At 45.7% G+C, this 16413-nt stretch overlaps 1 protein-coding gene across 1 annotated transcript in view; it reads right to left on the bottom strand.

The window, feature by feature from the left end:
- Nucleotides 1–852: 852 nt before the first annotated feature.
- MYBBP1A (MYB binding protein 1a) overlaps nt 853–16413 on the bottom strand; it is a 56993-nt gene continuing 41432 nt past the window's right edge. Inside the window, exons 24-27 of the mRNA XM_053995874.1 lie at nt 14462–14575; nt 3165–3266; nt 1941–2065; nt 853–1474 (exon numbers count right to left, since the gene is read on the bottom strand). Coding sequence (XP_053851849.1) covers nt 982–1474; nt 1941–2065; nt 3165–3266; nt 14462–14575 — 834 coding nt within the window. The 3' untranslated portion in view covers nt 853–981. The remainder of the gene's footprint in view (nt 1475–1940; nt 2066–3164; nt 3267–14461; nt 14576–16413) is intronic.

Here is a 16413-nt window from a genome sequence, read left to right as displayed (position 1 = left end):
TCCCTCAGATGCTGGAGAGGAGTCAGGGCCAGGCATCAACACCCATGTTCTGGATCCAGGAGCAGGGTGCTCAGCAGGTGGGGAGGAGCAGGGCAGGTTTTGGTGGCAACTGCAGCATGAGCAGCATTTCAAACACTTTGAGCCTCAGCTCTCAATGAGGACCAGGTACGCAGTGCTTGGGAGAACTTGGTCCTGGCACTCTCCAAAGGGATGATGGCATCCCAGCATTCAAGAGCCTGGGGATAAATAAGCAGATGCAATTCCAGGCAGTCACCTTCCCAGACTGTTTGCTGCAGGCCTGGCCTTCCAGGTGCCTTGCATGGCTGCACACAGGCCTGCCACAGTGGCCAATCAATCAACCATTTCAATTATTTCACTGATTTATTGATTCCCTGCACTACCACAGGGGCCATGACCCCTCCAGCACTCAGCAGCAAAAAAAGGCAAGAAAAACCAGATCATGGTAGCTACAGACAATACCAGAGTGGTCAAACTGGAAATAGCTGACCCCAGAGTGTGCCTGTGCAAACCCATTCAACCCCAGCCATTCTGGAGGTTGAATCTCCCACACTGGAAAAGCTGTGAGCACTGCTGGGCCTGGGCAGGACAGGGATGAGCCTTTAGGAGTTCTGAATCTTCCACACAAGCTTGACACTAACTCAGCAGTGCCAGCACACCCACCCCAACTCCCCAAGGAATCCAAACCAAACTCTCAGTTCTGCCTTGGGAAATCACGGAGACAGGATTCTCTGGCACTGCCAGAGAAAAGAGAGTGTCCATCTCCCAGAGCCTGGAAGCTGTCTAACTCCTGAAGCTCTAGGCTGAACTCTTCACACAAGCCAGACCCACAGCTTTAGAGCTCAGCATCATGGAAGGTTTATTTAAAAGTCATGGAGAATATAAAAACTATAGATATTAAAGATATTTCATAAGTCTACTGAGCCATGCTAGCCATGCCAGGCCTGGCTGAGTCCATGGAGTTTACTCCTGCAGCACTGGAGCTTGTTTCTCTTTTCTTTTCTTCTTGGCTTTGTTTTGCTTCTGGGTCTCCTGGACAACACTCCCCTTGGTTTTCTTTGCAGCTGGAACCTGCTCAGCTTCATCGCCTGCAGCACCTTTTCTTTTTCTGTTTTTCCTCTTCTTTTTCTTCTTGTCAGCCACAGCTTTTCCTTCATTAGCAGTGGGGAGGTCCCCACCGCCTGCCTTCGCCACTCCGTTCTCCCTGCCCCCCCTGCTTGGGTGCTTTTTGCTGCCACCTGGCACGGGGCCTTTCTTATGCTTGGGGGTTTCTGTTCCCAGGGGCTGTTCCTCTGGGGCTGGTTCTCCACCCTCCCCTGGTTCCACCCCATTCTCCTGGATGCCTTTCTTGCGATTCTTGCGTTTCTTGGTCTCTGGCAGGAATCCTTTCTTCTTCCGCTTCAGCAACTCCGCTCCCTGTGTGGGCTTAGTGGCTGTCTTCTCTTTCTTGGGCTTCCTGCAGAGAGAAAGCCAAAAATCAAGAGCAACTTAATTTACAGCCAGGGAACAGTATGATCCATGTGACAGGCAGTCCACGAACAGCAGCAGCACCAGAAAGGTGCAGGAAGCACAGGGTGAGGATGAGGGCTGTGAGGATGAGTATTGCCCATGGAGATGGGGAGTGCCTGCCTGGCTTTTTGTCTCTGGCAGCACAGGATCAGGCATCAGACATGTCAGTCACCTGTCACAGCCCTTCCCCATCAAGGACAAATCCCAAGATGTAAGCACACAGAACAATGAGCCTGGTATAATCCAAACAAGCATTAATGAGGGTCTCAACCCCACCAACCAAGGAGCTCCATTAAACTCCACACTGAAGTTGCTGCCTTGACTTCCTTTCTCTTCCCACCTCCCTGTACACCAGCAGGACAGGCAGGCAGGCCCCAGAGAAGGCCAAAGGCCAGGGTGCCAAGCACACGTACGTGTAATTCAGCCAGCGCATCACGTTCCAGTAGAGAGAGTCGAGCCGTGGGGAGTTCCCAATGTCCTCCAGCTGCTGCAGAGTGAGCAGCACTTCCTCCACCTCTGTCAGCTGCACATTCAGCTTCTGCAAGAGGCAAGAGAGGCAATCTGCAGAGTGAACAGGGTAGGGGCACTCACAGCAGCAGGGCACAGGCCATTCCTAGGGAAGGCTATGGCAGGAATCACCAATCCTGCCTGGCTCCTCCAAGCCTGAGTCTGTTTGCACCACTTCAGTCTGGGGCAAAAACTGGTGAGTCACACCACACCATCAGGTACTGGGTTTGCTTGAAAACTTGAGCTTCTACCATGAGAGGCATGAGTCTAACAGAACTGTAGTGGCATAAAAAGAACTGGAGGGTCCTTCAGTCTGCTCTCCTTTCCTGTCCATGGCTGGGAGCAGGGAAAAGAAGACACGTGACTATGTACACATCCAGGAGAAAAGCAGCAGCGTGCTCAGTCTGGTTTCTAAAGATCTGGCACCCTCTTCTGTAACCCACTGCATAATCTCAGTCAAACCAGGCAGAAAGGGCTGTCTCAAAGGCTATTCAGCTCCTACAAGAGCCTTGGAAATAATCTCTCTTCTCCACCCATTTTCCTATTAGGTCTTCACAAAGAAACAGGCCGTGGTCTGAGCTGTGGCCTTATCAGTAGGAAACTGGGCTTCAGCAATTCTGCTGCTTGTGGTGTTTTCCTCCAGTAAATAAGACCACATTAGGGACATATTTTGTCACCTGTAGAAAATCTGTGCATGCTCAAAAAAGTAATTTTTTATTACGGAAAACAAAGCCCCAGAACAAAGCTTCACCTCTGCTCTTAAAGCTAATAAGTCTGGTTTTGGGAATCATGATCTCTGGAGTTCAGTGGAGAGGAAAGAGCAATCACATGGTATAAAATCCACCCTCACTGTACCTCAGGTTGTATTTCTGCTGCTAAGAAAGCAGATGACACAAGTGTTTGCTGAGCACTGCACAAATTCTCCTCTGGAGACCAGCTCATGAAGACTATGGATCACTCCTTCAGAAAGGAGGGCTCTTCTGCTCTCACATCCAACCAGGCATTCCCACTAGAGGTACTTTTGGTAAGAAGTGAGGTGGGATGTAGCAATCACAGGGCAAAATCCAAGTGTGACATTTAGAAGATACTCAGAAAACAGCCATTTGTCACATCCTGGGTCACACACTCACCTGCCCTTTCACAGTTTTAAGGAGAAAGTTCATCAGCTCCAAGCTCTTGGCAACTTTCTCTTTCTCAGCCTTCATGATGGGTTTTCCAAGTGTTTTCAAACACTGTAAATTAAATTAGAAGATTGAGAAGAAATATATATTAGATGGGGAAACAAATCACACTTCACAGGAGAAAGCAGAAAACAAGTAATGAATGGCAGGATTCACCTGTCTGCAAAGTAATTCTGGAACACAAACCCCACCAAACTCTGAGAAAGCTCAGGAAGGCACTTGGTGAAAGCTTCCAATACCCAGTTTAATTAAGAAACAACTGGACAAAGTAAGAGCAAGCAATATTACAGAAGCACAGCCTTGCTGCTGTCCATACACAAGTGGGGATGCTTTCCTGGAGAAACAGAGGTACAATAATCCCTGACCCCACCCTGGAAAGGCCAAGAAGCTGCCAGACAACAGACACACCTGAGGGACCACAGCTACTCAGCTTCAGGAGCTGGGATTTACACATAAAGCATTACTGCAAAAATCCATGAAGACTTATGCCCAGGAAATCCCAAGGGCCAGCCTGCAACAGGGCTTGTCAAGCTTAAGTTCACTGAAGTATCTGAGGGAAAAATCTCCCCTGTGCTCTCTCTATGTGCTGCAGGGTTTCTGAGACAATGAAAGGTCTGGCTTAGAGGAAAATCACACCAAAGACAGGTCAAATAAAAGCCAGTTATTTACAAAAAGGGCAGAAAATAGCCATAAAAAGGCAGCTGGATCAAAGAGGTGGCCCAGTGGCTCTGATCTTCTGCCTGCATCTGGTCCTTCATCCTTGCTTGCATGGTCCTTTTCCTGCCCACTCCATTTCTGTGTGGGCACACACCACAGTAAACCCCACACAGATCACACGAATATGAAATAGGATTTGAAGGGACAAGTGTGCTGGAGACAGTGGCATGTCCCATCAAAGCCTGTTCCTCTAGAGAAGGCTGCACTTGTGGCCAAGCTCTCCTTTCCTTGGAATTTGGACATTTCAACACAGCCAAGGGGCAAAGCCCATCCCATGCTCAGCATCCTCAGCTCCTCAGGCTGAGAAGCCCCTGCCCCAAACCTGTACCCAGCAGTGGTATGTCATGGTTCTCTCACAGATCCTGTATTCCAAGCAGATGGGAAACAATTTAAGGACTCAGCAAACTCTTCTCCATCTACATCAGCATAAAGTTGGCAAATAAAATTAAAAATCCTTGCAGACACTGAGAGACATAGGAAATCTATTCCCCAAAGCAAATTCTTTCAGGAATGACACAACAGAAAAAATAATGATGGCCAGCAAGAGTGTAGGGAACACTTTTAGCATAGAAAGAGGGGAGACAAGGTAACATGTCTGTAAAAACAGCAGCCTTCAAGTAGAATTATTCACAATCTGTACATGCTCCACACCCTGGGAGTATCTCTTTAAAATAATAATGATACAGTTATTTCCTGTTCAGGATGGTCCACTCAAGCCCTGTATTAGAAAGCCATTCTGCTGGCTGGAATTCAAGCTGCAACTTCATCTGACTATCAATAACTTGCTAATTACTCTCTCCTGATATAGACAGATGCACTGCAACTCTATTCCAGAGCTGTCATTAGCCTACAAGGTCACAATTCCACAGCTCTGAAGTCTCCCAGGTAAAAAGAGAGACAAATATAGAGGGTGCGATTGGGAAAAAAAAAAATCTTCACATGTAGGATATAACATCCCATAGGTCAGGCACATTCAGTTTATTAGGCTTACCACTAATATTAAAATAATAATAAACAAAAAAGACTGATTACATAAACATTTTCTTTAAACATTTTTCTTTGTGATTTGAAGAACAAAATATTGCCAGGCTAATGGTCTTGCTTGTGGTTAGATCACCTTTCAGAGAGATTATTAGGTTGAGATCCTTATTTTGCTAAGCTGTGCACAAGTTCACAGTATGAGAAAATCAGCATGGATTGTCAGCTCCTTGGGACAAGAAGAATCAGGGCAGTGCTGTGAGATGGAGCCAAAGTGAAGTCAACTTTCATTTCATCTTTTCAATATACAAACACTTTAGAATTAAAAAAGTGTTAAAAATAAATTGCATTTTCTCTTCACTGTACATGAGTGATGTGGACAATTGCATTTAAATCATGCTGGTTTGGCTCTGCCTGTTCTTGCTGCCCTGATGCTTTGAAGGGTTTGAAATAAATCCTACTGATGTCAACAGAAAAGTTCTGTAGCTCTGAAACAACACTTGAGGGGCTGATTTTCAGCAATACACAAGTTTTCAGGGTTCTGTTGGTTTTTTTTTCCCCAGGTGCTGGGGAAACTGGGACATGCATCTAGTGGGGGGTACCCAACCAAATTCATGCAGACCTGTGGAAAGAAAAGAGTGGCTGGCCCAGCTGGAGATGGAAAACATCACTAGTCTAGTGAATAAACATCTATATTTAAAGCAGTGTTTTGCATGAATCTGGAAACACAACCACACTTCCACCAGTACAAACAGCCAGAAGCAAACTGGTACAATTTAGATGCTCTGCAAACAAAGAGCTCCCTGCTGAAATGGATCCCTTTAAAACAGCTCTCCAAGACCAGGAAGGAACAAGGAGGGTGAGTGGAGAAGCCAAAGAAGCAGCAGATAATTCATCCCCACAGACTGTACAATTTTCTCTAGCCCAGGAGAAGGACTGGCTTTAAGGAAGCTGGATTCAGATAAAGTTTTACTGTTTCTCAACAAATGCCTCCTCCCTGTCCCTTCTGCTACAAAATGTGTAAAACAAATTTGCTACTAAAGCACAAAACCACCACCACCACCTCTGTATGTGCTAGGTTGAGACAGTCAAGCCTCCCTAAAGACTTGAGCCCAATTCCTGCTCAGCCCAGAGTCTTATTATCTTGAGCTCAGCACTCAGAGCACTTCCCATTAGCATTGCATGAGATGGTGTCTTTGATTAGGCATTGCTTCATTCTTCTCCCAATAGCAGGGAGTGCACAGAATGGAGCATTTGCTTCCATGGGATTTGTGTTATTTGTATTGTTTGCTTCAATGGGATTTGTGTTAGCATGAGACACCAACACAAACATGCTCACTCTGGTTATGTAAAAGAAGCTGACTTTGGGCTGGGACTGCTGGCAAGCCTGAGGAAATTGATCCCAGGGAATGAAATCCAAAGCCCCTTCAATGGGAACTGGGTCCAGAAATCAAAAACAGCTTTCCTAATAATTTATATAACTTAATCTCAAGTAATTATAAAACTTCCTGCTACACAGGACACCAACCACTGTCTGCATGCACTGTTCTGCTCCCTCACTCAGGTCTGATTCCAGAGACGAAATCAGCTCTGCCACCCCAGCTACAGAGGTCACTCATTTTACAGGCCTAGCCTGATTTTATTTGGGGAATGTACACCATCCAACCATAAAATCAAAGCAAAAGCTATTATGTAACAGATGGCAAACATGCCTTTAAAAGACAAGTAGTATTTCAGTCCTCTGCAGCACCCTTGGGAGAGCCTTGAACACTGATCAGATCACAAACACTTGCATAAGGCTGCTAAAGATGTGTTTTACATAGCAAGACTGAGGCACAAAGCAGAGGTTTGCTTCCAGCTATGCTACAGGTCAGTGCTGGAGAGTTAAAGGAAAACCCAGAAGAACTTGTCTAACCACCTATTCCTTGATTCTCTGCCATGTGCTGTTCCAGAGGTATCCAACTCCCTGGCCTCTGTGAAAGCACTACCAACCCAAGGGTCACACAACCCAATTACACAATACTAAAAGCAGAGAGGCCTCATGATTTATACCCAACTGCTACACTGGCATCACTTGCTGATTTATGTTGCTTTTCTCCCATTTTCTGCTTTTCTTACTCTGCTGCTTCAGGAACAGCCAGTCCCATTTCACAGAGTATCTCAGTTAGTTCCAGCTCAGCAATACCTGTGTGATGGTTAATCATGTCTGCACATCTGAGCTGTCAGCAGATCTGGGCAGGTAGTTTTCCAAAAGGAAAAACTATGGAGGCATTTTTCACAGCTGGAACTCCCATCTCACCTCAAGCCAACACAGCAATAGAGCTCCTGCCTCACCCTGTGTGGATGCAGCTGGCAGAGATGGTTTTGTCTTGTTATGTCAGACACATTGCTTCCAAAAGCCTCTGGCTGTTTCTGGAGGAGGGCACTCCTGGATCCAAAGTTCTCTGCTTCTCAGATTTCTACAAGAAGAACTGCAGACTGCCAGCATCTTAACAATCAGTAGGTTTTATTATCTCACTCATTCCTGTATCACACATGGATATATCCCAGCCTTCGTTCCCTGTCACATTGCACTTCACAGCATTTCCCCATCTTCACAAAGTGTAAAAGAAGTTAGTCAGAGCACAGGAGGTGAATATCTGCAGTAATTCAGTCACACAGGTAGGACAGAGAGCTGGCAGGTAGTTATAACCACACAGCTCAAAGTCCAAAACTCCCCTGAAAGCCATCACACAGTTTGAAGGCAGAAGTGCTGTATGAACACCTAGAGCCAAAGTCAGCATCCCAGCCAAGGCCCAACTTCCCTGCAGGGGAGATGGCAATATGCTGATACATGGAGCCATGCAATCGTTCTGCAAGTCTCCACATCCACACCTGCCTGCACCTCAGCCCCTTTCACAGGGACCACTGGGGAACACGCTCAGCCCAGACCCACAAGATACAGCAGAACTCCAAGTGCCACAGAGTGCTCTGCCACCAGAGACAAGCTCAGTTCCCAGCTGGAAGTTTGAATACCATTTTGTATTTATGCATTCCCAGCATGTCCTTCAGCCTAGTTGAAACAAGCAGCCCTTCCCCTCCATGGATCAGCCTGACAGATCCATCACTGAGAGCTGCAGAAGCCCAGCCAGCTCCATTCCTGCTGCACTGCCTCCACCTGTGCCCTTCTCCCACAGAGCAGAGCAGGAGCTGATGATCAGTGTGTGGATTTATGGCTGGACATGGCACCAGGTCCTTCTGCAGACACACCCCTCCACCACCTCACACCACTGGACAGCCTGGGGCTCCTCAGGTAAAGCCTCTTCTCCAGCAGCAGAGTTCAGCAAAGGTTCCAGCCCACGGAGTACCAGAGGTCTGAGCTCCCAGCTGTGCCCCAGCTCCGTGCTGCATCAGGATCCCAGAGCAACGCCACAGCCTGGGATTTTGCTGTGGTGTGGCTCAGGACCCTGTGGTAGAATCACACCCAGAGGGGCCCAGCAAGTTCATTTGGGGTCTTACAAGGCTATGTCCAGTACCTGAGCCAAGGCACAAGATATCCCATGTCACCAGACAGGTGAGGTTCAGGAAGGGCAGAGCCTTCCCGTGTTATTGAGAGGTTGAGCAAAAACTGAGAACCAGCTGAAAGCCTGCAGTGTTCTGTGTGCTCGTAGCTCCTGTTACTGCCCCATACAGAATGCTGGCTGCTCAGTACCCCCTCACCTGTCATTCTGCTTGTGCTTCTCCTGAGAGGAAAGAGGTAAGCCAGCATCATTCCCCCATCTCACAGAGGCCAAGTAACATGATGCCACACGAACCATGACAGAGCCAGGAATCAACTCTGAGCTTCCCAAACCCAGACACGCCAGCCCCAAATACTTCCTCTCATGATAATATTCTCTATACAATAGATCCCAAACCAGAACTCAGGGCTAAACCATGGAAGACAAAGAAGAGAGGAAGGAAGAGCACAATGTCTTATCACTCCAGTTTTCATCTATCCACAGAGCCACATCCATCTCCAACTCCATGTACACCAGGTAACAGGCACACAAGGAGAGTTGTCACACCACTCACCTGACCAGCAGCAGCTGCTGCTGGGAGCACTTAAAAGCAGAAAAGGAGCACTGACAGTCCCTCCTCCATCCATTTTCTCTCACTAAGTTTCTGAAGACTGAAAGTATAAATGTTCAAAACTTACTTCCTTGCATCTCTAACACAAACAAGTCATGAAGAAATGCTCCCAAAGGGTGGGAACCACCAAGTCTCTGCCTGCCCCTGACTGAGAAGAAGGGAAGGCAGGGGACTAAGCAGACCCACATGCTGAAGGGTGTAAATAAAGACATTTCTGGTGATGTTTATTTTGGCAGTTATTAGAGGGAGGAGACAAAAAATCCAGAAGCCATCCTCACAGAAAATGTCAACACTTTCCCAAGTTTAACGATCTTAATTTTTTTTCCAAAGGCCATATGAAAATGCAGCAGGAATAAACCACACAGGATGGCTGAGGGAACAGAGGAAAAGCAAGTCTCCACAGAGATGTCCAGTATTCTGAAAGCTATCAGTTAAATCACTACTGGCCTCATTTTACAAGCTAAGAGGCTGAGAAAGGGCAATGAATTAAGAATTTATAAAGATGGACAGATAAAGGTTCAGGCAGTCTTCAAGGAAAAAAATTGAAGGATGGCTTTTTTAGAGATTTGATGAAGCCACTTTAATAATTTATCTCACTACAAATTAAGACACTGATAATCAAATGTGATGCCCTTCAGAAATTAAGGGCATGTCTACACTAGAAGGCCAGATAGTGTATCCCTCCCTCCCCTACACATTCTCAGTAGCTCCAGATAGTTATTTTAAATCCCTTGCTGAACAACACCAGATTAACAAAACCCTGGAATGCTGTACAACAATGGTCCTCGGGGAGCACACAGGAACTTCCACATGATATGGAAAAGAGCTTTGGGGTTATCTTTGCCATCCCTTCCCAGGCCTTGTAATTCCCTATCTGTCCTCATCCATGCCTGCCCAGTTCAAGCCTAAGCAACCACCTAAGTGTATGGAGGCATCAGATACATCCCATTGGGATTATGTGTGATTATCTGAAAGCCTCCAGAACTGGTGACTGGGAGTGCTTTGGTCTTACACTGAACCTAGGTACTGGATTCTGTCAGTGCTTTCACAGTGCAGGGTGCCCTGATCCCATGTGGGTTTCAAACAGCCAACTGGAACCCTGTCTGCTCTGCCCAGTCCTTATGACACTGATAAAACAAGCAAAGGGAAAATCAGCAGTAAAGTTTGTCTTGTCTTATGATGTACTTACTGCAGAAGAAAGAGAAAGGAAACCCTCAGGAAATCACCATGTTCAAGCCAAAGAAAGCAATTTTAACAACATTTTTCTGAGGGCTGTTCTATTTTGAAGCTCACAACCATCAAAATACGTATTTTCTGGACTATTCCCACTCCCTTTGACTTTCACATCATAACTGGGAGTTTCAGCATAAGCTGGGAGTTACACAGAACACCTCAGTTCAGGAGGGCAAGCTGGCCCCTAGGAAAGGGATAACAAAAACAGGTAATGAAATTATGTATCCAGAACCTAGAACTTCCTGCCCTCAATCTGTCAGTGAGTTACTAAAAAATTGGTACAGGTCGCTCCAGAGCCAAGACAGCAATTTTGTAACATATAAAAAGAAAACATAAATATATCTAACAATGTAAGCAAACACCAAAGCGTGCCTACAGCGACAACTCGGAGAGCTGAAAAATCAAATTGAGATATGCTGGATAGAGTGAAAAGGTGTGTGGGGGCCCTAGCAGCAAACCTAGAGATCCCTCACCAAAACTGGGTGAGAGCTTCCTGTATGGAATGGGGAACTGGATCTCTCAGGCTCTGCAACTGCTTCATTTGTTATTGAGGGCAGCCTCACAGTCAGCAGAGATGAGGTGGGACACAGATGACTGTCCAACACACAGGGATGTTCTGAAGCCAAGTTAAGAGACAGCCAGATTGTCCATGCACAAAAAGGGTCTCTGAGATGCCTCAGGAGACCCAAGTTAGATTCTTGGCTCAGCTCCCAGCCAAGGAGTGTCACCTGTAAAACAGGATGAACAGCTGTAGCAAACCAAATCCATTATGTCTTGGGTTTCTGCAAAATACTTTCTCCATTACATCAACAACTCAGTGCTTTGAACTTCTTTTGTAAAGCACTTCAAGACCAACTGATAAAGAACAAAGCTCTCCAAGAGGAAGATGTTTCTGTCAAATGTTTCAGCATCCCAGGTGAGCTCTGTCACTTACAACATGAAGCAACTTTATTTCTTTATACCATGAACACAACTGAGCCATCTAGATCACCAGTTAGAACAGACTTGAACAACTGTAGCAAGATTCTGCTTTGTATAAAGTAACTATATAGGATTTGGGAGGCCAAAACTGTGTCAGAGTTGTTTTCTCCTTCCTCACCTTTGCAGTGCAGGGCTGTGGACAACACTTTCTGCCCAGGTGACCCAGCAGTACCAGCCAAGAGCACGAACAGCAAGCAGGGCTCTCACACAAAGAAGTCAGCTCCAAAGTACCTGGTGGGACATCCAGACCTGCCTCACTGAGTGAGGAGAGGGCAAACATGGATCCCTCACGGCCGTGATGTATGTTTTATAAGCATGCTTAAACAATTTGGGAACAAATAAGGTCAAGTTAGCTTATGTAAGCACGAGAGCCACTGCCTCGCAGCAGCTAGAGCTGCTATTTCAGGAATCTGTCTCTTCACTTAATGTTCCCGGCTGTTGATTCTCCCTCATCTGACTCTTAGCTTTGCCTGCATAATTCAGTGATATCCAAGACTGCACTTGTCTCACATTGCTTCTTTCCCAGTTCCAGCTCATATCACTGCCTAACCCAGCCCAGATTTCCCTGGTGAGGATGCTCCTCAGCAAGGGATCTCAGCAGGTATGCAGTGCAATCCCTGAGGCAAGACAGGATAAGCAGGCAGACACCAGGAGATAATATCTTGTCCTCTCTGACAGCCTTAAGCCTGCCAGGGCAGTCCTGCACCTGGGGAGCTACAGCCTCCTAGCTGCAAATGTGACCCAGGACACAGGGTATGGCACAGCCTTCAGGTGACAGTGTCCTTGTGAGGAACAGCACCACTTGAATTACAAGAGCACATCAGTTAGAGTTGCAAACCTCGCCCTGGGTCAAAGAAAGGTACAATATTCACAGTTATAATTTTTTTCCTCTTAAAACAGCTATTTGTGAGGGACAGTGGCAGGAATGGCCAATGACAAATGCAGACGTTTCAACCAGAGGCAGGGCAATAAATATTATCATTTTCCACAGCATGCCACAGCTTCCAGTCCAGGCTCTCACAGGTAAGCACCCACATCTGCCAGCATCTACTCACTTACATACTCACCTCTAAATTCACAGCTGACCTAGAATGGCCCATGGAAACTAGTCTCAGAAGAAAAGGGATGAGACTGAGCTGCAGGAGAACTCAGAGCTCTGGAAACATCCTCCCAGTCCTCCAGCTAAGCAGGAGTGTGTGAGGACAGCAGTGACAGAAAGGGCTGCTATTTAGTCCAAGCTCTTCCCAAACAAACTCACCCCATAACTTCAACATCAGGCCAGGAACTTCTACCCACCTGCAGCTTCTCTGTCAGCCAAGCACACAGCTTCCACCTGGAGATTTCAGGGCTAATAAACCCTTCGGCAAATTACTTCAGTGGTGGAATACTCTCTTTGACAAATACATACTTTCTACAGATTCTAAATTTGCTCAGTTCCCAGCCTCTGACTTCTACTACAAGAGATTTTCTACCATCTTTAAAAGAGATCAGTGACACTGTATTGTTTTACTACACCATAGAGCCACTACGTATTTTTACAGTTCTTAATCAAAGAAGTGAGCATTTCTGCACCACCAAAAAGACACAGCATTTCTTTTGCAGCTTTAGAAAGTCTTTCAGCACAAGTGCCAGCCTTTGGTTATGAATCAAAACCCTTATGTGGAATATAAAGTCCTTGACCCCTTCTCACTACAGCAATATTTAATGTGCAGCTGCCCCAGCCCCACAGGGCCACACCAGCTGGGTTAAGTAATGGGGGAAGCAGGAGGAAGGGAGACAAAACCCTCACATGTATGAACACCAACAGCAGTCTGTAAAAATGTTATCTCAGGACTTTCTCAGGCCAAAAAGAGAATCAGCAGCTATATGCCACTGCCACTTAACAATATGGGAGGCCTCCTGCCCACAGGGTAAACTTTGGACAACCCAAACAAACTGACAGGGTTTCTCAGGAATTTTTCTTTAAACACACATGACCACAGAAATGAGAGGCACTGAGGAAACTTTAGTAGCAAAGCTCATCATAATCTTGGCTGGATTGCAAGTTGCTAAACTCTCCCTGACAAGAACAACATAAAGGCATTGTAAATGTTTGTGGTTTCCCAGTGAATCACTGAGTTCTGCATGCATTCAGCTGCTAGAGAGAAACATGGAAATGACCAGGTTGGGAGGAGTGGCATGCTTTATGTAGCTGAAAAACAAAATCATACCTAACTCCACCCATTGGATACCTGATGTAATCTTTAAATAAAAAGTGTTTAATGAAACTGAAGATACAGATTATAAACAACATCTTTAAATTTCCTGTTTTAAACTGCTTAGATTTTGTTCCCCCTTGACAGAAAGAAACAGAGCTAATTGTTCTGTTTCAATACAGCAAATTATAGAATAGCCTAAATTACCATGTAGCCAGCATCTGAGTAAGTAATGAAAGCTACCCTTAGAAAGAGGTCATTATTACAGTTACGTAGAAACTCCAAGACTGGAATCTCCCATGTCATCAAGTTTAGTTGCCACATCACAACATTAATTTGGCTGCTTGGTTCCCCCCACATCAATCCACAAGAATAAAAGTGAATGGCATTTGCTTCTTCAACCTCCTGTCTTACAGATCATCTCCCACAGAACAGCTGCACCCAAACACTGTCCTCAGGTACAATTTGCACTTGCCACTGACTCAGGAGCCCTGCAATTTCTGTCACTGTTTCTTCTGTACAAACGATTTTCCAATGTATTTTAAGGTTTCCCTGATGAGCAATATTAGCAAGGCAGTCTGGTCCAGAAGGCCTGCAGTGCACCAGGAGTCACAAGTCCAGTGCACCTCAGCTCTACTTTTGTGGCCCTGAAGTTCATTCCAATGCAGAACTTGCATGACATGTCCTGAAATTAGTGTTCACAATAACATTCCATTCTTTTTTCTTTTCCTCTTTTTTTTTTAACACCTTCAATTGATTTGTATGAGTGAATTCCCTAAAGTTCAAGCTCTGTCTCTTGGATCTCATTGATACACAGCCTCATTGAGCTGCACCAGGAACATCACAGTAGTGTTACAAGAATTCTGCCAGCCCAGTAGGCACTACTCAGAGCTGGTGCCATCAGGGACAAGGTCTCTAAGACCACTTAAGCTGAGCCCAGTCCCAGACTGCAGCTCTGAGACCAAGCACCAGACAAATGAGAGCAGCATCCATTAGGTGTCATCTGTACTTCAAACATGCTGAGCCTGTTACCTCTGTCACTTGGCTGATGCTTCTGGTGATCAGCTCCTCCCACTCCTCTTCTGTAACAAAGAGCTTCAGCTCATGAAGTAGCAGAACTCTGTGGAGAAGCAGACAGGCCATGGCCTGAAAGAGAAAGGGGAGAGAAGAACATGAAACTCTCCAGGGAAGGTGTTAGCAATGAAAATACCCTGCTGAAGTAAACAGCTACACACACCATCCAGGGGAGGCCAGCTTACAAAGGCTGCATATCCTCACCAAACAAGTATATCATAGACTGATTTGAGTTGGAGGGGACCCTAAAGATCATCTCATTCCAGCCCTCTGCCAGGGACCACAACAGGGACAGGGACACCTTCCACTATCCCAGGCTGCTCCATCCAACCTGGCCTTGGACACAGCTTCTCTGGGCAACCTGTGCCAGGGCCCCACCACACTCATAGGGAAGAATTTCTTCCTAATATCCAACCTAAACCTGCCCTCCTTCAGCAAAAGGCTCTGTTTGAAAACATTCTCTAGCTCAATACAGAGTCACCCCTCAGAAGACAGGGTGGTGGGTTTTGGTTGAATGCACATATAGAAAAGAGAAGGTCAAAGGGGAGTGAAGGAATCATTACAGTTCTAGATTTAGGCACAAATATCCAAAATATGCTTCAGCAGCTGCTGCAAGGGCATCAATGTCAGTCTCCCCAAGTTTTCAGGCAGCACCTTTGAGTGACTGCACCCTTTACTGTGCCCTGACCAATGCAATAGGCACAAATAATAAAAATAAAAGCTGGCAGGAGAGCAAATGCTCCATTTCAAAGGAATACTAGATGGGAACGGCTGTTCAGAGCAGCACTGGGCCTTGCCCTGGAGTCAAACTTGCTCATTAAGCCTCTACATTAACACAGCAATGAAAAGAATCACCACTAGAAAACCAACAGTAATCTGCAATCTTCTTACATATCTTACATATCCTTTTCTATTCCAGAATTCCTATTTTAAGGCTTTCTTAGGTACAAGAGAAAAATGCAGCATTAGTCAAAGGCAAAATAGAGAAATGCACAAAATGCAGTAATGAGGATTAGTACAAATAGCTTAGAGGATTTAAGGGGGAATTTTTTGTAGCACCACAGAGTTAGTGAGCAAATTCTACTCATACAAAGAAAAAAATGATGCCTCTAGCTGCCATCACACAGACCAAAACTGAATGCAGTTACAAATATCAAAAATCAGAAGGATTTACAAAAGCTAATCTCATCCAAAGAAAGCAACAGCTGCTGTTCTTTAACCACATATCACAGAAAACAAATGAGCAAAGTTTGTAAAGCTCCTTACAAAAGACATCATTGAGATTAAAACTCTGAGACCTCAAGGATAAAAGCAACCTGGTGATACCCAACCTGGCCTCCAGGGACCCCCTGGGGTCAAACAGAAGCGACCTGAAAAACATTGAGCAGGAGGCTAAAAACTTCTATTGGGTTTCTAGGGTTTCAATTTCTAGGGAGCTATTCACTGAATAATTCAAAGTGAGCAAAGAGAAGAAATCCCTGGAATTCCTGGGAGCAGTATGACCAGCCAGAGTTGTAGGCAGTCAAACAGAAAACCACAAGCTCAAGGAGGTCTGTGTTTCCTACACAACACATTCCAGGCTTCTGGGACAGATGGATACTAGAACACAGGTTGCTCCCTGAAAAGTATCAGCACTTGTATCTGTTTCACAACAGATAATGTCACACATCCTTGTGAGCTTACCTCCAGTTTGCACCAGTATGGCCAGTGAAGAGAATTATCCAAACAGAAAGAGATTTCATGACACACAGAAATCTGTTCTTCACTGGAAGGTGAAAATGCAGCAGGGAACTAGTGAGACCACGTCAGAAGATTTATGCTCATTCAGTGAGAGAGAACACCCTAACACCATCTTCAAGGCAGGCAGGCTTACATATTCCTTGTAATTATGGGACGGCTGTGTCTTACAG

This window comes from Vidua macroura, chromosome 20 (assembly GCF_024509145.1).
Source record: "Vidua macroura isolate BioBank_ID:100142 chromosome 20, ASM2450914v1, whole genome shotgun sequence".
Lineage (NCBI taxonomy): Eukaryota > Metazoa > Chordata > Aves > Passeriformes > Viduidae > Vidua > Vidua macroura.
This window is presented reverse-complemented; position numbering and strand designations above follow the sequence as displayed.